The following is a 20,856-nucleotide window of genomic DNA, read 5'->3' on the forward strand; positions in this document are numbered from 1 at the left end:
TTATACTATATTGATATTTACTTTTACCATTAAAGCGAGACTTTAAAATTACCTGCATCAAGGGAGGATACCATCTTTGATATTCCAGGAAGATATATTTATTTATCCCTCTGCTATACCTGTTTGGGTCCCTAGGACATAAATCCTAGAAGCTAGAGTAAGTCACAGAATGGAGGGAGGGGGCAGGAAGGGGCACGATCGTTTGTTGATCTGCACAGGTATCTCATTTCATCCTAACTGCAGCCCAGCGGTCCTTAGCGCCACGCTGAAAGTTCAGGGCACAAGGCCAGAGGACACAGCTGGTGGCGGTGGAGCTGAGCTTGGAACCTGGGCAGATTGGCTGCGGAGACCCAACCACAGGGCAGCCAGGGGCAGAAGGAAGACCAGGCTCCTCAGCCCAGCTCTCAGCTGTCCTCAGGGCTGACAGTGACCTCAAAGGCCCTACCCAACTTCCCCCTCAAAAAAAAGCTTGGAAAACCACCCAATGTTAGCGCTGAGAAGGCAGGACTACAGATAAGCCGGCCCTGCGTCTTAAACTCTCTTTGGACGTTAATAAAAAAGACTCACCCACCCATTTTATAGATGAGAAAATACGCCCAGAGAGGTCTGGAAACTTGGCAAAGCCACATAGCAGATCTGAGCCCAGTCTCCTGGATTCTGGCACTGCCCTTTTGGCAAAGTACCCACTCAGAATGGCACCCAGCAACGGGCTGGGTGGGTTGCCAGAGTGCCTGTCCGGTGTCACTGCACTTTCTGTCCGGCCCTTGACTTTCTGAGCTCTGGTGTTGGTTGGCTGGTGGAGGTTGGTCGCTGTGCTGAATGGCAGTGGGATCCCACGGATTCCGGGTAAGGGTGGCCATGGAGCCCAGCGTGTTGCGCGGGGTACGCGGTGTGCCCAGCAGGCGGCGCTGTGTGGCTGCGGCTGGGACGAGGAGCGGGCGCTTGGGGAGGGGTGGCCGGGGGAGGCGCGCCGGGAAGGGAACCTGCGCCCTTGCCCACGCGCGCGCTGCCCAGGAGTCTGTCCCCTGGGTCTTGACCTTCAGCCCCTACCCTGGCTTGCTCGGTCCTCCTTCGAGATCTCCCCACGCCCTACCCGGTCCCCACCTTTTCCAGCGGGACCTCCAGCCCCTCCGACCCTGGAGACCGAGGGAGGGGATCTGGGCGCGGGCCCCTGCCGGGCTGGGGCGCGGGGCCGGGTGGGCGGTGCCCGCAGAAACCTCGGCCTCCCGGGGGAGGGTGTCGTCTCACTCCCCCAACCGGGTGGGGAGCTTGGGGAGGGGGCTGGGCAGGGGCGGAAGCGAGCGGGAGCCGTGTTTGTCGCTGCGCTGCCGAGTGGAACAGATGGCTGGGGAGGGGAGAGGGTACGTGGCGGGAGGAGGAGGGGTGCGGGGGCCGGCGGATGAGGAACCAAGAATTTCGACGCCCCGAGTCTCCCAGGAGAGGCCCCCTCCCCATCTCTTCCCAGAAAGAGGGAGGGGCAGCGCCTGTCTCTCTCCGGAGCGCCTCGGCCTCTGGCCTGCGACAGACCCTGCCGCGCCGTCGCCCGCCCCGGGGGCGCCCCCGACTCCCCGAGCCCATCCTCCCCCCGAACCCGGCGCTGGCCAGGCCGCGGGGTCGAGGCCTCTGGGAGCTGCCCAGGTTGTGCGGTTAACGGGGCCGCACTCCGAGGGGCGAGGGGGCGGCGGGAAGAGGGCTCCGGAGCTCGGAGCGTGTTCGGGGAGCTTAAGTAGCTGTCGGAAGGAGTGCTAATTGGAACTTTATGCAGATGAGCGGGGAGGGGGTGTGGGGAGGGGCGGGAGGTCAGCCGGCGCGGGACCCGAGCCAGCTCCAAGCGGAGGGTGGAGGGCTCCGGCCGGAGAGTGGCGGGTGTGTATCCCGTATCCGTGCGCATCGCCCCTCTGTCGGGGCGCTGGTCCTTGGAGTTGGGAGGTGTCCTCCCTGGCACTCCTCTTGCAGGGTCTCCGCATCCCGCACCAGAAGTTCAGTCTCTCAGATCGTCAGGAGGGGCGGGGGGTGGGGGTGGGGACCCCCACAAGTCTGTTTCCTCCGCGGCTGCGTACTCTGGGTGTCACCTTCTCCGAGTCCCCCGTTCCCCCTCTGCCTCCGTGTCCTCTGCTCCCCATCGCTGGCATCACCCTCTCCAAGTAGGAGTCTTGTCTGTAACTCCCATCAAGTCTGCGTGGAGGGGGCGGGACCTAACATTTCTTCCTTTGCTTTCTGCTGTCTACACCCGCACCCCCACCGACCACCCACATTGAAGGAAATGTTTCTCAACCTTTAGGCTGCTTCGTAACCCACCCCGAGTGTTGGAATGCAGATTCCAGGGCCCCTTAGAGATCCGATTCGGTGGGTCTGAGGGACTCAGGAATCTGCATTCAGCAGCTTCCGACCCAGGTGTGATGTCAAAGTCCTGAGAAGCATGGTGCAGGGAACCCGTGGCCTGGAACCCTGGGCATACTCCCTTCAACAGCCCTGCCCGCCTCCCAGGCCTTCCTCCATGCTCCTGACCTCCCCTCTGCTCAGGGTGGCCATCGCTGCTCCCAGGAGGATAGGACCAGGTGTGGAGAAGTTGCCAGGAAGGAGGGAAGGGAGGGAGGAGGAGGAGGGAGAAGAGGAGGAGAGAGAAAGAGTCTGCTCCTAGCTCTTGTTTCTCTGAGCAGGGTCTTACCCTTCCACTGTCTGCTGCCTGCTTCCCTCCCCTCGGCCTCTGCTTCTCCATCTTCCTCTCTCTCCCCGAGCCTCGCCTCATGTCTCTTCCCTTCCTCCTCCTCACCCAAAGTTTCTAGCAAGGCCAAAGGGTCCTGGGTGGGCAGTTTGGATCTTAGCAGGGGATGGCAGAGCCAACCCAAGTCCCCACCTCCAAAGGAAAGAGGTAGAGGCACCCTGGGGTTGGAAAAAAACAGAAGGAGGGAGGCAGGAGGAAAGATAATAACAGCGAACATGTAGGTCACCTTTCCATGGGCTATGCACTGACTTAACACAGCAGCCCAATTTAGACAGGCACTATTGCTCCCAGGTTACAAATTACAAAGAAGAAAAAGAAAACAGAAAACACAAGGGATGTTCAGAGTGGTTAAGTAACTCCCCCAAGGTCACACAGTAAGCGGAAGAATAACTAGGTTATTCACCCTTTTGCTTGCCCAGAATCATGTCTCCAGAGGCTGCTGGGTAGCTGTCCCCGACCTGCCCTCCCTGCCTCTCCCCCAGGGGCAATGGATTGGGAAGGGCATCATGTCCAGAGATGAAAGGAGATGCTCAGGTTTCGGAACATCTGACAGGTCTGGCTGGAAGCATTAAAAATTCATGTGGAAACTTGACCCCTGCTGGACCTTGGGCCTGCCACCTGGACTGTCCCTGGCATTGTGGTCTCTCAGAGCCTGGTGGGCGAATTTCCCTTCAGCAGGGTCCTGGGAGCCCCAAGTCTTTGTATCCCACAGAAGGGGGGTTCTCTTATGGATTACGGAGCTAAACTCAGGAGCCAGCAGCTCAGAAAGCAGCGCGGAGAACCCTGCTCCCACTCCCAGTGTAAGAACCTGAGAGGCTTAAGGGCTTATAAACCTGGTCATCTGGCGGCCTTTTATTCCTCTCCCCAGATAGACGGATGCTCACTCTCAGTTCAGGATACTGAAGCCTGGCTGTGATTACCAAGTGGCCAGTAGGAGGCAGCCATCTGCCTGGAGGCAGCCTGAGCCTGAGCCTGAGCCTGTACCTGCAGCTCTGAAGGACAGTAAAAGAATCCCTATTGATAAGGTTAGAGAGATTCAGCATTGGCCTTGGGGAAGGGCTTTGGAGTCGGCACCTGAGGAGAGTGAGAGAGGGTTCCTAGTTTGGGAAAGATTGAGGGACCTAATGGGGAGTTCAAGGTCAGTTATAGGCTTCAAGTGCATTATAATTGATGGCCAACATCAATTATGCAATCATTCTAGTTGGAGTGGAGGTTTGGGACATGGCCCTGAGACAAAACTAGAAAGGCTGTTGGTACCAGACTCCGAAGGATCCTGGATGCTTTGCTAAGGTGTTTTACTTTTAACCTGTAGGTAATAGGGAGTCATTGTAGGTTCCTGAGTGACACAGGGACATAATGCACCTTTCAGCGAGCCTGAATCTGGCCACCATGGCAGGCTGGTGGGAGGGAGAGAGAGACTGAATGTAGGAAAACTGGAGAGGAGGTTGGTGCTATTTTCTCCTGCATTTCTAGGCATGAGGTAATGAGATGAAGCAGGGAGGTGGCAGGGAGAATGGAAAGGAAGGGATGGACTGGGGCTGGAGAGGGACCGGGTGAGTAGATGTAAGAGATTAGAGAGGGGAGGAGATAACTACATTTAGGCTGGGTGTCAGGAAGGCAGGAGAACACAGAATGTGGGTACACCCACAGAATGGGGGAGGTGAATGAGTTTTGTTTCTTTTATGCTGGGGAGTCTTGGACAAGTCCCTTCTCTCTGGGCCTCAGTTTCCCCATCAGAGCATTGGACTGGATGGCCGTAATAGTCCCTCCCATTTCAGGGTGTATGAAAGTAGTGAATCTGGGAGGTTTGGAGAGGCTGGGAGTCTGTGTGTGTGTGAGATCTCTGTGGGTGGCTCTGTGTAGGGTCCTGTGTGAGCGGCTGTGTGCATGTCAGTGTTGGGGGTGCATCTGCCCTTTGTGGGACCCGTGGGTGTTGGCATGCCTGCACGTGTTCTGTAGCTCGGCTCTGTGGGAATGTGTGTGAGAGAGCGTGCGAGCGTGGGAGTGCACGTGATGGGCGTCCGTGGGTCTGTCTGGGCTGGTGGGGGTGAGGGTGGGGAAAGTGGCATTGCTGTAGGCTTCTTCCTGAGGCTCACACACTCCTCTTGCTTTCACTGTTCTGAAATAGCATCTGGACCGAAGGCCCATGAATATTTCACAACGATAATTCCGTGACCTGGACAGCCTGCTGCTGATTTACCAGCATCCTCCCTCCCCCTGCCCAGGCCCCGGCAGCCCCTCCTCCATCAGAGCTCTTGCCTGGCTGTGTCCCCCTCCCCCCAACATTAGCCTCTGCAAAGCCAGCCTGACACAGGCCCCTGTGAGACCCCAGCCTCAGAGACCCCCTGCTTCCTGACTAGCTGGTTGCTCTCATTACCCCCACCCCTGTCCCACACCCTTTCCCAAAGTCCACTTGCCTCAGGCCTTAGATGTTGAGCCCTTCCTGTTTCTGCATCTCATCTCATCTTCCTTCTGACTTGCCTGGCCAGAGTCACAGAATCTCAGCATTCTTCCTCCATGAACCCTGGCATCCAGGTCCCCTCTTTCCATTCCCACCTCCCAAGTTAGATTCTTAACCCTAAATTTAAACCATCGGACATCTCCTCATGCTTCTGTCTGATGAGCCTCACCCCTAACATGCCTAACCTCCATCGTAGGTCCTTCTTAGCCCAGGCTCTTCCCTTACTCCAGTCTCTCCTCCCCACATGGGCAGATGAAGCTTCTAAGCATGCTTTAAGCTAGCAAGGCACCCCAACATAGGATTCTTGTCTCTCTGGTCACCCAGCCCCTTGGTTTCTCCTCTAACCTGGAGAACTGGTTCTCTGACGTGGTCCATCGCAGGAGCCAGGGAGAGGCTGGCTGCAGGGCTGTGTACCGGTGTGCAGACTGTGCACTGTGCACGGGCACTCAGCGGAGGGCACGTGGGAGCTGAAATCCAGCCTGAGGCTCTGCTTGCTGAGTGTTTGGTCTGGTGTGGGGCTGGATTCCCCTGCAGAAGAGGTGTCTTTTTCGGACTTGCTCTAAGTCGTGTTTGGGCTGGCTGTGACCATGGATGGCTATGATTCCTCCTTGCAAGAAGGTGGGAACTGGGAGGGAGCCAGCCAGGCTGGAGGCCTTGCCCAGGCTTAGCTCCCTGGGCACCACACAAGTCAGGGTCGGCGCTGGAGTTACGTCTCCTGGACAAAGAGGAGCCAAGGTGCTGTCAGCCCCCATCTTGGCCTGCCTGGGACTCCAGGCCACACCCCTGTGCCTCAGGAACAGCCTCTTCTCCCAGGGGGAGCAAGAAGCTCTTCAAGGGCACAATGGGCCCCCCTTTCTCTAATCCTCCTGGCCCTGAAATCCTGGTGGTTCCTCGCCCTCCTCCCACTTTTGAGGTCCCGAGCCAACAAACCTTACAGAGGAGATAAAATAATAGAATTTTTAATAAATTTCCCCCCCAAACAACTTCTGTTGATCTTCACCACACAGGGGCCACGGTGGAGAGGAAAGATCTCTCCAGGCACCCTAAAAAGTGTCCCGGGTAGACGTAGGAGAAAAGTACTCCTCCCGTGTCGGGAGACTGAGAGGGGCTAGAGAAGCAGGGGCCCAGCCAGGGTCAGCCTGGCCCCCCAGGGCATCCCTCCGCAGGGCTCCTGGGTGGGCTCCCTTCCGGAGCTTCTGAAGGCTCTGCTGGTGGAAGATGCTCTGCAGACAAAGTTCCTCTCGAGTCCGAGTCCGCGGTGGGCATTGCGAGAAGGGTCAGCGCCGGCCTGGGATGCCCCACCCCACCGTGGGATGGGACCGAGTTCATGGCCAGAGTTGGGGAGAACGGGGCAGAGCCACCAGACACAGCCCCTTGGGATAGTCTTAAGCCAGCATCCCAGGAGGCAGGGAGAGGCGGCCGGGTCCCAGGGGAGGGCGGCGCAGGGAGGGGAGAGGGAGGCAGCAAGGCCAGGGGCGGGGATTGGGCCCGAGCTGCAGCTGGGGGCTGGGGGCTGGGGGCTGGGGGCCAGCCCGGCCTCTGCAGTCCCAGCACCGCAGTCAGAGGTGGTGGGGCGCCAGGAGCAGGACGCAAAGCAGAGGGGTGGGGAGCCCGGCCGAGAGCGCGGGGCCGCGGGAGTCCGGGGCCGCCTGGCAGGCTGCGCCCGGGCACGTCTGCTCCCCGCGCTGGTCCTCGCCCCCGTAGCCGCCCCAGTAGTCGTCCTCGGTGGGCGCGTCCCCGCCCGGGTGCCCCCGCGGGTCTTCGGCGGGCAGGTCTCGATAGAGGGTGGAGGGGTCGGCGGGGGGCGCCCCGGCCTCGGCCAACCCGTACAGGTGGTTGGAGGAGCTGTTGCCGCGGGCGCGGCTGCCGGGCCGCGTGGGCGCCGCGGGCGGGCAGGCCTGGAAGTCGGCCTCGCGGAGCGCGCGCAGGTCCCGGCCCTGGCGCTCCGGGGGGGTGGCGCAGGTCACGTCGGAGCTGGACACGCGCGCGCGCTGGAACCAGGCCCAGAGCGGCCGCGCGCGGCAGTCGCACGCCCAGGGGTTGGCGTTGAGCCGCAGGAACTCGAGCGCCGGCAGGTCGGCCAGCGCCTCGCCGGGCAGCGAGGCCAGGCTGTTGTTGAACAGGTAGAGGATGGTGAGGCGGCTGAGGCCGCGGAAGGCCGCGCGGTGCACGCCCTGCAGCCGGTTCCCGTGCAGCAGCAGCCGGTCCAGGCCGCCCAGGCCGCGGAACACGTGCTCCGTCAGCAGCCGCAGGCGGTTCCCGTGCAGGAAGAGGTGGCTCAGGTTGGCCAGGTCCGCGAACAGGTCATCCTGGGAGAGGAGGTGGAGAAGAGAGAGGTCCTGAGACAGGTGGGGAAGGAAGGGGAACGCTGTGGGAAACAATTTGACGTTTCTTTTGCTTTTTAAATATACACTGATTGACTTCAGAGAGAAAGGGAGAGATAGAAACATCAATGATAAGAGACAATCATTGATCGGCTGTCTCCTGCACGCCAAAGGTTACTGTGGAAAAGGTGATGTAATTGAGGCCGGTGGTTCTTAAACTTTAGCGACCATCAGAATCCCCGGGGATCCCGAAGCGCTGTCCTCAGAGTTTGTGATGTAGCAGGTGGGGCCCGAGAATCTGCCTGTCTACAAGTTCCCAGGAGGTGCTGCCTCTGCTGGTCCGGGGACCACACTCAGAGCAGAAGACACTCGTTCAGCGTGCAGACAGAGGAGCCTGACCTCCTGACGTCAAACCCTGGATCTATCATAGCTGGCTGTGCCACCTTGGGCAAGTCACAGTGTCCCTATGCCTCTGTTTCTTTATCTGTAAGATGTGGAGATTAAATGAAGCAGCACGTGTTAAGGTGCTTAGAACAAGGTTTCCATGTGGAGGCATTCGAGGAGTTGGCCATTATCTTTAACTTGGCCAAGCCAGTGATCTCTCTAAGCCTGTTGCCTCATCGATGAAATGGGGATGAGTGTGCCTCCTCAGGGGCTTGTTCTGAGGATTAAAGAAGATGATCCATAAAGATGGGATGGTGAAGTGCTGGGCACAGTGCCTGGCACACCGGTATCCAGTCCAACGATGAAGCCCACAGGCTCAGGAGTCACAGTCCCTGGTGCCCATTCAGCTTGCCCTCTTCCCAGCTGCGTTATTTTGGGCAAGTTATTTAGCCTCTTACAGCCTCTTGTTTCCTCAGTCTGTATAACTTGGAGAGTACCCCCATACTCAGAGGCTGGGGGAAGGGTAGATGAGATCATGCTGTAAGGACCTGGTGGGGACCTCCACCACCCTCGAAAAATGATGGTTATAACAACAGGGGCTCAGTTAGATAACTGAGGAGTTCTCCGGGGTCCAAGAGTCCTGCGATTAGGCTAAGATATTAAGGGGACCAGGTGTCAGCTCTCCCCCACCCCAAAAGGCAGCCAGGGAGGGGAAAGAAGGCTGCTGCCTGATGTCCTACGTCACTGCCCCCTTAGAAGGGCTGTCCCACTTGTCTGGGGCTGGGCAGTGCCCAAATCAGGCCATGCTCATCTTGGACTGTGGTTCAGAATGAAGGGGGGTGTGGGCGTGGGGGAGTGGCTATGCTCCATGGGTGGGAGGGCCCAGGGACTGTGTTCTGCATTTTAACCAGCTCACTAAGGTGATGATCAGCTCCAGGGCCCACCAGCCCAGCCCACTTTTTACAGAGAAGAGCACTGAGGCCCAGAGAGATGGAGAGTGTGCCAGAGGGGACCAGAGCCCCCGGACGGAGGCCCTCCCTCAGTGATGCAGGACATCCCTGTGGTCAGCGGGCCCAGGAGGTCTGGTTCTTAGGGACACAGGCATCCTCTATGCTCAAGCCAGCGCACCCTGGGGGACCTGTTTCCCGACTGTGGCTCTCCCACCCTTCCCTGTCTGGGGGGATGACCCCCCTACCCCACCCAGGAGTCTGGTCAAAGGCTCTAAAGGGGGGGGCAGGGCATTGACTCCCAGCCCACACCCACAGCCTCCACCTTCCTGTGCTCCTGCGTGTTCTCGCCCCCTCCCATCTGGCTTCCGCCCTCTCCGCTACAGGAACTGAGCCTGCCAAGAACCCTCCTCTTGGCCACATTGAGATCCGTCCCCCTCAACCTTCTCTGCTGCCTCTGACACCGGCATTCTCCACTCCCTGTGCCTCCCCCATGCTCAGCTCAGGTCTCTAGCGGGCTCCCTGGACCTCTGTGGCCCAATTTAGCTTGGTACCCTTGTCCTCTTTCTGGTCCACCCTGAGAGTGGGCTCTGAGCCCCTTCTACTCAAACACCTAGCCAGGGTTTCTCTTTTTTAAGGGTGTCATTAAGAGTGGGACACCCTCAGAGATACCTGTGAGAGGATTAGTGGGGTGGGTGGGATGGGGTTGAGGAAGCACAGGTAATGGAGTTTGGCTTGGGAGGGTCAGGAAGAGAAGATCAAAGGTTCAGAGCCCCTAGGGAATTCAGGGGCCTTTGGCCCACAGCCCCGATTTTTGGGCTACAAAATTCCTTGATTCTACCCTCCTCTCCTTCCCCCTTTTCCCTCTGCAAAAGTTCTGCCCCTTTCCTCTCTGAACCTCAGCTTGGGGGTCCATTTCCCCTCCCCCCATCCAAGCTGTTGCCAAATCCCGCTGCCACTTCCTGAGCTGCAGCTCTCAAATACAGTCCTCTCTCCACTGTTAAAACCTCCTCTGTGCATTAATAAGCTCTTGACTTTCACAGCCCTCGCCCTCCCCCACTACCCTCCCTATCGCCCCCTCCCTCTGGGCTGAGAGTGGCTGCTAAAGTCATCTTCTTCCATTTCCAAAACCACATCTCCCTCACCTCCCCCAGCCAGTTTACAGCTCTCCACATCCATATGGAATCTCAAGGCAGCATCCCTGCCCCGTTCTCCGGACAGCATCCTGTTCTTAACCTTGCCTCCTCCCAAGCTCCAGTCTTTGGCACCAGTGGCTGAGCTGTGTGACCTTGGGCAGCTCCAGGAACCTCTCTGAGCCTCAGTTTTTTGTTTTGTTTTTTTTTTTATCTGTGAAACAAGGGACTTGAGATAGTTGATCATTAAGATCCATCCTCATCTGATATTTATGAGTGAGTGAATCCTGGAATGTACCTCATTCATTCAACAAAGCTGTATTGAGTGCCTCCTCTGTGCCAGCCCCCGCTCCCCCCCTCACAGAGATCACCAACCTAAGCCTGGTGTCATTGTCATGGTCTGCGTCAGCATAGGCAAGCAGATGACTTACTGAGCTTTCACTATGGGCCAAGCTCTGCGCTACACACGTCTCCTGTAGCAACCTGATCATCACAACCCTATGAAGCAGATGTTATTATCTCCCCTTTCAGAGATTAGGAAAGGGAGGCCGGGAGAGGGCAAGCCTAGGTTTCAACAGCTAATATGTAGTAGAATGTGGACACGAACTCTGGAGACAGGGTTCTGAACGGCTACACTTGAGTCAGACAGACCTGGGCCAATTCTAGGCTGAGCCCTTTGCTAATAGTTGGGTGACCTTGGGCTGATGCCTTATTTCATTGAGCCTCAGTGTCCTCAGCTGTTAAATGGGGGGAAATGATGCTTATGTTAGGGGCAGAAATAGAATATTGGGGACTAGCTATAATTATGAGAAATATTAATCATGCTCTGTTAACCGTGATTGTTCTGTTCTGATTAGAGAAAGCACATTCTCACCTGGCTGACAGTTGTACACCCTGGGACATGGGAACTAACATTGGGATGAAGTCCATCCTCCTCTCCCAAGAGCTGCCTACAACCTCATGGCTGGAACAGTCTAATCCTGGAGGTGCCTGCCCTTTACAGTCCCCCTAGCCCCCGGTCCAAGCCCACATGGCCTGTAACCTGTAACCATTATCCCGTGCCTACTTTCCCACGCCTGTAATTCTTACCTTCCCACATAATCTTTGCCCTTCTACCCAATATAAGCAGATGGCTTGTGGGGAGGGGAGCGCAGATTTTTGTGGATGACCTGCTGCTCTCCCATACTGCCAGCATTATTGGAATAAATGCTCCTAAACAATTCAACCCTGTCTGCTTAATTGGATCATGTAGTGACAGGTGGCCTGGACCCACTAGTTGTCCGTTACACTTACTCTGAATGAGACACATTGCTGAGCCCTCTTCAAGTAGCATCTCCTCGAACCCTCACAATAAACCCCTGAGGCACAGGGCGTTTTCCCCGTGTTACAGATGGGGCCATTCAGGCTTAAAGTGGTGAAGTAACTTGCCCAAAGCCACAGAGCAAACTGGAGGTGGGGCTGCCATTCAGACTCAGATGTGCCTGAGTACAAAGGCTGCTCTTATGCACCATGCAGGCTGTTGTAATGAGTGAAAGGTTCTGGTTCCTTTCGAGTAGGAAATACACTCCAGGAGAGCAGAGAGATTGTTTTTGTTCGCCCCTGAGTCCCTGGCACCCAGAACACTGCCTGGCATGTAGTAGGTACTCAATACACATCTGTTGATGAATGAACTCACCTGGCACAGTACCTGGCACACAGAAGACAGTCTGTGAGAACCTCCAGCCCACCCCATTTCCATTTCCACCTTCCTCATCATTAAAAGCTGTGGTCCTCTTGCCTCCTCCAAAGCTCCCCTCTTGGGGAGGCCCAGCCCTATCTTGGGGCACACCTGCATTCTGTGGACATCACCCCAGCCCACGTTTCCTCCCCCACCGGTGGCATCTCCCAGCCTAGTTCCTCCAGGCAGTTCACAGGCAGAGGCTGACCCTTCCTTCCCTTCTCCTCCCTCCCTCCCTCCCTCCCTTCCTTTCTCTATAAAGGGCCTGGTGTGAAGATGCCATGCCATTCATGCCAGGGGTATATAGAACCAACTTCCCATTTCGGAGTCAGTGTCGGATCAGGTTCTAATGACAGGGTTTATTCAGCACTGAACTGTGTGCTGTATCTACACAACTCATTTACTCTGCACAGCCGTTCTTTGTGGAAAGGATGACTTTTATTATTTCCACTTTAAAGATGAGGACACTGAGGTTCAGAGAGGAGAGGCATCATGCCTTAAGTTAAAAAAGTCAGGAAACAACAGAGCAGGGATTCCAACTCAGGCCCTCTGACCCTAGCTGTCTCACTGTGAGCCACTGATAAATGCTGAGGAGGTCAGGTGTCAGTGGCAGTACCTGAGTGTGGCCCTGTGCTAACCCTATTGAGGTGGCCATGTTACAGATGAGGACATGGAGATGGGAAGATCCTTAATAATTTGTCCAAAGTCATATAGGAGCCAGGATCTGAACCTACATCTGGTAGACTCCAAGGTGAGAGCCTTCAAAAATGAGCCCATGCTGCTGTACTTCAGGGTACCACCCCCCTCCACCCAGACAGACCCTAGTGGAGAGTTCTGAGTGATGAAAATGGCCTGAAATGTCATCAGCCCACGCGGGTTCTAGTACCATCAGCTCTGCCTGGTTCGGGGGCCTCAGGAACTTCATTTCGTGTCCCTACTGTCCCTAACTGTCTCTATTGCCAGGCTCTTGTGAGGTTAAACATGCTGCTGGGAACATGGGAGCCGCCAGTCATACCGGCAATGGTTTGAGAGACTTCATGTGAAGAGGCCTTATATCTACAAACTCTTGGGATCCTGGGCTTCAGTCTCCCCATCTGTGGGGAGGTGTAAGCATCTCCTGACAGGGCTGTGGAAATGAGGTGGGGTGGCTGAGCGTGCTTTGGACACTGTGAGGTGCTAGGCAAATTTAGGAAGGAAAGAAAAGAGGGAGTTTTCTAGGATCCACCCATGGCCTGGGCATCACCCTTGACGTTGACCCAAATCTCTAAGATGAGGTCCAAGATGGGCCATTTCACTAAGATCAATGTTAAATGAGGCTTGCCTCTTTTAAAATAGTATTTTAACAAGCATTTATATAGTGCGTATCTCATGCCAAACACTATTCTAAGCGCTCTACAAATTATTCATGCACTTAAACTTATGAAATCCCTAGGAGATGGGCTGGTGCTACCCCTAATTTAAAAATGGAAAAACTGAGGCTCAGGGGGATGGAAAAATGTCACACACTTGTAAGTGGCAGAGTTGATACCCATAAAGGCCTTCGCATAGTGTGTCCACTAAGTGGTAGTGGGTATTACTATCATTATTGGTGCAATCATAATAACACGACATCTTTTTTCAACGTACTATGGACAGCAGTCCCCCACTCCCCTTCACAGTTTTGCTTTCCATGGTTTCAGTTACCTGCAGTTAACCATGGTCCAAAAATATTAAACAGGAAATTCCAGAAATAAACAATTGATAAGTTTTAAATTGCGTGCTGGTCTATTTAGTGTGGAGAAATCTCGAAGCCATCCCACCCAGATGCGAGTCATCCCTTTGCCCAGCATCTCCATGCTGCATACGCTACCTGCCTGTTAGACACTTACTAGGAGTAGCCGCCTCGGTTGTCAGATCAAGTGTCGTGATCCCACAGTGCCTGTGTTTAAGTCCCTCTGTTTCACTTAATTATGGCCTCAAAGCCATCCACGTAACTTGTATTACAGTATGTTGTTATACTTGTTCTATTTTATTATTAGTTATTATTGTTAATCTCTTTTTGTGCCTATTTTATAAACTAACTGTATCATAGGTGTGTAGGTACATAGTACATACAAGGTTCCATACTGTCTGAGATTTCAGGCATCCCTGGGGTCTTGGACCGGATCTCCCATAGGTAAGAGGGGGGCTACCGTATTTCACTTCTGTCTCTCTCCACCACCTAGAGTGCTATCTCAGTGAAGGCAGGGGGTTTTGTCTGTTTTGTTAACTGCTGTATTCTCAGCACCTTACACATAGTGGGTGCACAATGCATGTTTGTTAAGTTATTATTGCCATTGTTACTATCTTTATCAGCATAAACCCTGACCTGATTTTCAAATCAGCACCAGCCCGCTGGGAGGAGGCATGCCTTCCATCTATGTGGGGGGAGGGAGGGTTTGGATATTCCAGCCCCCTTCCAGCCTGAGGCTGTGGAGCCCAGGGAGGGTGGTTTGGAGGGTGTGTTATTGCTTCCTGGGGAAATAGAATGGGAGGGTTTGACTGTCAGACAGTCAGCTTAATAACAACAATAAACAATATTTAGATCAATAATAATAACAATAAATAGCAATTACTGTTATTCCTTCCGTTTTCAGAGCATCCATCTTCCAGCTACTTAACAGCTCTTTACCCTTTTTTTTTTCCTTCTTCCCTTTCAGTGAGACAGCAGGTTGGGGATGGGGATCTAGAAAGGGTAGGGTTTCCCCTTGCCCCATTAGCCAGTGTGCTGGACAGAGGGGGGCCTTCTCTGGGACACCAGCGGCAGTGGGAGGAGGTGGGGTGGGGAGAAAGCAGCCACAGAGGCCTTCAGGCCTTGTGCCTGGGGAGAGACAGAGCCCCCAAAGGCAAACGAGGGGAAAAGGAGAGATCACAGAGAGACGCGCACATCAACCAGACATGGGGTGCGTGTGGAGTGGGCGTGTGAATGGAGACAGACAGAAGACCAGAGGACAGATGGGGAAGGCAAGTCAGTGAGAGAGGCAGAGAGGGGTAGACAGACAAGATAGGCAGAGGCAGAAGGGGACACACAGTGGGGGTTGGGGGGGGAGGATAAGGGAGTGAGAGAGAGGGGCAGCAAGGGAACCAAACAGGCATAGACAGACAGACAGACCAAATGGAGAAAAGCCCCTGGAGAAAGTGCGAGGGACACACTTAGAAAAGGGGCAGACATGGAGAGGGATGCTGAGATGCTGAGGCAGGAAGGGCGGGCTGGGGAGAGCGGAGGGACACACACAGGGGCAGAGGAGCGAGGGGAAAGCAGGGGAGTGTGTGCAGGGGCCTGCGCATGGGTGGGTGGCTCACCTGGAGGTGGAGCAGGCTGTTCTCCTGGAGGTAGAGGTACTGCAGGCTGACCAGGCCGCGGAAGATGTTGGCGGGCAGGCTGCTGAGCTGGCAGCGGTACAGGTGCAGCGACTGCAGCCGCTCCAGGCCCTGGAAGGTGTTGGGCTCCAGGGAGCGCAGGTGCCGGTTGTCACCGAGGTCCAGCTCCTCCAGGGCCTGCAGGTGACGGAAGGTGCCCGGGTAGATGGTGGAGAGGTTGTTGGAGAAGAGCCACAGCGTGAGCAGGTTGGGTCCGAAGGTGCCGGGCCGCAGCGTGCGGATGAGGTTGTTCTGGAGGAAGAGGCGCTGGGTGCTGGGTGGCAGGGACAGCGGCACGGAGGAGAAGTTGTTGGCCTGGCAGCTCACGGTGGGAGGGGACGAGTAGCAGGTACAGAGCATGGGGCAGCTGGGGGCCGCTGGGGGCAGGGCCAGGAGCAGCAGCAGGAGGCAGGCTGAGGCGGGACCTGTGGGGACAGGGGGCAGGCCTTTCTGGGCAGGCTGCAAGGGCAGGAGTGCCCGCCAGGGGCCTGCCCACCCACCCCTAATGGCCAGGAGCCTGGCTCCTGGGTGGGAGGGTTCTGGGCACAAACAACCTAATTGCAAGAGGCCCCGGCCACTTCCACTTTTTGAGACCCCTGGTATATTAAAAAAGTAAAAATAAAGAAAGAAATGCCTGGAGGACACTGTGGAAAGCACTGCTATGCTGCTGGCTGTTTCAGAGTGGTGGTCTTTTCCGTTCTTGTTGTCACTACGGTGGGTTTGACTGTCAGGCCTCAGAACCTTCGTATGGAAAGTTGAGCTGATCGCTCTTTGTTGTGGGGGACAGTCCTATACGGTGTCCTATTTAGGGTGTTTAGCAGCATCCCTGTCCTCTACCCACTTGATGCCAGTAACACCTTCCCCCTGATTATGACAACCAAAATGTCTCCAGACATTACCAAATGTCTCCTGGGGAGCAAAATCGCCCCCAGTTGAGACCAGTTGGGGCTAAATTGAGATCGCTTGCGAATCAAAGGCCGAGGGGAGGAAGAGTGGGCCTTGGACCCAGGACCTATTTCCTGGGGTTCAGAGACCCTGGGGAAGACCGAGGGGTGCATGACTGTACGTGATGCCTGGCGCTGTGCGTGAATGTCTGTGTCTGAGCCCAGTGCACACTGCACGCAGAGCTGCACAGCCAGCGTGCTTGAGTGGCGTAGACATTATGGATGTCCCGTGAGCTTCCTCCCATGGGGGACACACAGGCAGGGGTGGGGAACCCCATGCCGAGGTGGTGCTCCCGCTCCTCAATTTGGGGCCTCACCATGAGCATCCCCGATCCTCCCTGCATGTGCTGGCTGTCCCCACGCGTATGTGAGTGCCGAGGGCCGGCCCCATGCGTGTGTAGGCTGGGTGTGATGTAATATTCAGTGACACAGCGCTGCTGCGCTATTCGTTCACACCACCTCCGCGTTTCTCGGCCCTTCGCACCCCTCCCCCGTGCGGCAGTTCACGATCACTTTCTCCCGAGTGTTTCAGAGCCACGTGGGGTGGAGGAGCATGTCTCTCACCCCTCATCAGAACCTGGCAGGGGTGGGATGTGGGAGCGGGTAGGGAACCTCAGTGGGTTTCAGCAGGGCTGAGATTTGGGGCTAGCACGGGAGATATCAGAGCTGGGAAGGTTCTCCAGTCCATCTGGTTCAAGCTCTTGTTCTACTTTAGCTACAACTGGGGTTCAGAGAGGGCAAGCGACTTGCCCAAGGTCACACAGCAAAGTGGTTGGCAGGGCAAGGACCAGAAAGGAATCTCCTCATGCTTGGCCAGGGCACTTCCCTTCCTGGCAGAGTCACCCTCTGAGCTCGCTTCCCCAAGGACTTGACACCAGAGAAAGCCAAATCCTGCTCTGATCCTTTAATCCTACCCCTTATCCACAAGCTCCCAAGAGTGTGGGCCCTGAAGGCCACCAGCCCGAGGGAGGACTGCTCTCCCCCGGCCTCTAGGGCCCAGGAGAGACCGAGGGAAGGATGTGCAGTCCGGAGTGCTGCAGAGTCAGGGGCCACTGTGTGGCACCAGGGGCTCTCCCAGCTGGAGGCTGAGCTCAGCAGCTTGGGGGAGCCAGCATCCCTCTCCCCACAGCTCCCTGGCCACCCCTTGCCCACATAAGGGGCTCCTCCCTTCTCTCCCCACCCCTCCCCTGGGTCCCCATGTCTCTCCCATTAAGGCCCACCTCCCCAAGCCTGCGCAGGGCCCCTCCATGACAGCTGCTGCGTAACAGTGACTCTGTTGCCATTTCTGGCCATTGCCGCCATGCAAAGCAGCTGTAACCCAAGGAGCCTCATCCATAATTCAGGCTGCAGCTCTCACTGGAGGCCAGGAGGAGGGGGAGGTGGGAGGCACTGGTTTCTCTGCCCCCAGGCCTGGCTGGAGTGCTCCTGGACTGAGGGGGGTGGGCAGGGAGCTGGGGAGCTGTGCCTTTCTCTTCCTCCTCTGCCCTCCTGTCCCTGCCCTTTTCCTTCTCACCATGGTCCCCTCCCCATCCCTGCTTCTCAGGGCTCTTCCCCCTCAGTCCTTCCCTCCAGGCCTGTGGCCTCCTCTCTCTCCAGGACCACAGTCCCACTCTCAGCCCTCAGTTTGCGAATCCCTGGCAAAGACTGGGGCAAGATGCACAGGGCATCAGAGCTGGAAGGGGGCACCTCAGCGGCCATCAGAGCAAAGCTCTTACTGCCCAGGCAACACCATTGAAGGCTAGAGGGGGGAAGGCTCAGTTTCTGACCGAATCTCTGATGTCTGCCTCCAATTCCTTTCTCGAAGCCTCATGTCATCTCCCCCCTCCTCTATGGGCTGAGGAAAGCCCCTTCTAGGTGTCCCCACCCTCTCTGCTCACCCCTTCCTCTCTTTTCTCCTTTACTCTAAAGTCTGCAGGTAATGGCTAATGTTGCAGGGGAGTGTAGAGCAGGGACAGGCAGAAACCATCTGTTACTAAGCACCTACTGTGTGCCAGACACTATTTGTACATGTCTTTATGCACATAGAATACAACGTAAGTCCTGCGAGATCCATACAATGGCCCCAGTCTGCAGAAGAGAGGTGGGAGGCTCAGAAACATGGAATGAGTTGCCTCAGGCCACGCAGCTGGTACAGGCGGGACCCGGGATGGACAAGCACACGTCCAAAGGGAGACCTCACATCACCCAAGGAAACTGCTCTGAGTGCGAGAGATGTGGCCCTTGAGAGAAAGGGAGGACAAAAGTTGTGCCCAGGTGCACAGGACTGGGCCAGCCCTGACTCTGGGTCTGTTGGGCTGTTCAGGGTGGAGGCAAAGAGGGAATCAGGCTCTCTCTGCAACCTTCCTCTCCTGGGCTCCAGGTCAGGGCAGCTCTAGCGGGGAGGCTGTTGGGAGTCAAGGAGAGATGACCAGTGCCCAGGAGATAGGGCCAAAACTGACCAGAGGAGGGATGGAGAGAGGCCAGAACATGGTATCGATTCCAGAAGGCTGAGGTGCCCAGAGCCAAGAAGTATCCATTCATTGAGGGACCACTGTCAAGGAATCTGGGCCATCACCTGGAGAACCAAGGCTCAGAAACACAGTGCTCACCCCTGGAGCCTCCCTTGGGTTCAGAGGCCCCAGTGAAAGGAAGCAGATGGACCCCGGGTAGAGGCAGGAGCCAGGGCACCAACCCACAGGGCAGAGAGGCCAGTGCAGAGTGAGTGGCCTGGGAAGTCAAGGCCTCTGATTCTGAAGGAGGGACCCAGGGTCCCAGACGAGAAGCAACAGCTCCACGCAGAAAAGGCTGGGAAGAGGCTGGGGCCTGGGGGCAGGGGCCGGGAGGTGGGAGCCAGGAGCGGGATGGAGGTGGCGGCAGTGCCGGTGACGCAGGGGGCTGGGGAGGCACTGACGCTGCCTGGGAGTTTTAGGCTGCTGCAAACCGCTTCTCACTCTGCCAGAATGTGACACCCCAAAATAAGCAGTCACCGCGGCGGCGGCGGCAGGATCCGACGTGAGGTCCGGAGATATAAACGGCAGCTGGAGCCAGCCAGGGTGCCCACCCTCTGAGGCTGCCACTCCATGCAAATGTCCCCCCCTCTCCCCCCACGGCCACCCCTCAAAGCCCTGAGCTCCGAGCCCCCGACCACTCCCTGAAAGAAGGGATGTGAGGGGCAGGCGCTCTGGGAATGGAGGGCTTCCCACGTGGAAGTGGTTACCAGAAGCCTCTTTGTCTCATCCATGGCAACACCCCCCACCCCCACCCCGTCCCTCCCTTCCACCCCTTTCTCTTCCTCCTCCCCTTCCTTCCTTTCCGGCCCCCATCCCCACCCTGGCATCCACTCCCAGCCCTCTCTCATCCATGGTTACCCATCCCCAACCCCAGAGCTCATCCTCGGTCCTTTTCCCCGGTGCCTGGGACTCTGTCTCTATCCACCATCCCCATCCTCCTCTGGTTTCTGGTCTTCCCACTCCCCTCTCCTTGCAGTGTCCAGGGTCCCCGGCTCTTTCCCATGACCCTGTCCCCAGATTCTGGGTGCTTGTCCCTAGTTTTCTGTTCACCTCCTTCCCTAACCTGGTCTACCTTCTCCTTCCTTCTTCCTCGGTCCTAACCTGGGTCCCGCTTCCCTCCACGCTTGTCCCTTCTAACCTCTATTCCTCCTCCTCCTCCCAGCCTCCTTTCTTCCCTAACCACTTTCTCCCGTCGTGACGGCCCCCTTCCATCCGCCTCCCCCCGACCCCTTCCCCACCCCCCACCCCCCAGTCTCTGGCCCACACCCTGGGCTGTCAATCAATCCGTGGAACTATATATTCCCAGCGCCCACCATCTGTCCTACCGGGGGCGCATTCGGATTTCCCCCTGCGCCCCTGTGCTCACAGGCAGCCCCCTGCCCACAGCCCTTGTCCTCTCAGGTGACTGGAAAGTGCTGAGGCACCGGGCACAGGAGTCGCTGAGTCGGCGCTTCCCCAGCCGGCCCGAGTCCTCAGCGTCCCCGGGAGCAGGTGGAGCCGGGACAGCGGAACCTGAGCCTCCCTCCCCCCTCCGGGCCGGCCCGCCTGGCCCCTGCGTCCCCCCACGGTCACCGGCTCCCCACACATCCCCGCAGGCTCCGATCGGGTGCGCTCCTCCGGCCGGCAGCCCTGGGGGCGGGGCCGGGCTAAGGCTGTTCCCTCGCCAGGCTACCCCCACACCCGGCCACTGCCCCACCTCAGCCCTGTGGGCGGGGGCGCCCGGCTCCCCTCCCCTGGACGTCCTCCGCCCTCCGGCGGGCAGGGATCCCTACCTTGCAGCAGGCGCCCGAGCCCGGGCAGCATCTTGTCTCGACGCTGCGGAGAGGGGGCGGCGGTGGTGGTGGGGGGCTCTCCCACTCGCTCCCTGAGCCCGCCAGACGGACAGCGGGGACTCCGCGGGGCTCCGGGGGCCCGGGAGTCCCCGGGCAGTGAGGCCGGGCCGCGGCGCTCTACCCTGCGCCCCCCGGGCTGCGGGCCTCGGGAGGAGCCATCGGCCCCGACGGGACGGGGCGGGGCGCGACGGGGCGGGGAGGGCTGGAGCTAGCCGTCGAAGCCCGGTGAGGGTGCTCCCCAGCGGCGCAGGCGGCGCGCGAGTCCGTCAGTCCGTGCGCCCCGGCTGCGAGCCGAGGGAGAGTGGGGATAGCGAGGATGCTTTTCCCAACCACCCCCACTCCTTCCCGCACTCGCTGGCTCCTCCCTCGCTTCCTAGCTCGCCGACGTAACCCTTTCCTGGCCACTAGGAGGCGGGAGCGGCTCTCTAGTCCCCTCCTTGGGGGACACGGAGGACTATGTTCCATAGCCTTCGCGGCGCCTCGCTTCCAGAAAAATCCCGGGGTGTGTGTGTGGGGGGGCGC

The 20,856-nt window shown here is 57.5% G+C and overlaps 2 protein-coding genes across 2 annotated transcripts in view; both read right to left on the bottom strand.

The window, feature by feature from the left end:
- The window catches only part of SMTNL1 (smoothelin like 1), a 208,942-nt gene that overhangs the window by 55,556 nt on the left and 132,530 nt on the right, over positions 1–20,856 (bottom strand). The gene's annotated exons all lie outside the window — the stretch shown is intronic.
- RTN4RL2 (reticulon 4 receptor like 2) lies at positions 6,130–20,660 on the bottom strand. Its single transcript, XM_059709316.1, has 3 exons — positions 20,275–20,660; positions 15,013–15,494; positions 6,130–7,495 (listed from the first exon to the last, which is right to left on the bottom strand). Exons 1-3 carry the CDS (start codon positions 20,303–20,305, stop codon positions 6,746–6,748), a joined length of 1,263 nt encoding a protein of 420 aa, XP_059565299.1. The 5' UTR covers positions 20,306–20,660; the 3' UTR covers positions 6,130–6,745.

The sequence above is a fragment of the Myotis daubentonii genome, chromosome 9, assembly GCF_963259705.1.
Source record: "Myotis daubentonii chromosome 9, mMyoDau2.1, whole genome shotgun sequence".
NCBI lineage: Eukaryota > Metazoa > Chordata > Mammalia > Chiroptera > Vespertilionidae > Myotis > Myotis daubentonii.

What these genes read in the sequence shown, in the direction of transcription:
- RTN4RL2 (XM_059709316.1), bottom strand. Translation starts at nt 20,305, where the DNA reads ATGCTGCCCGGGCTCGGGCGCCTGCTGCAAG. An exon ending in GCTCGGGCGCCTGCTGCAAG is followed by an intron (nt 15,495 to 20,274) that starts GTAGGGATCCCT and finishes CTGTCCCCACAG; the next exon opens with GTCCCGCCTCAGCCTGCCTC. An exon ending in ACAGCCTGCTCCACCTCCAG is followed by an intron (nt 7,496 to 15,012) that starts GTGAGCCACCCA and finishes CTCCTCTCCCAG; the next exon opens with GATGACCTGTTCGCGGACCT.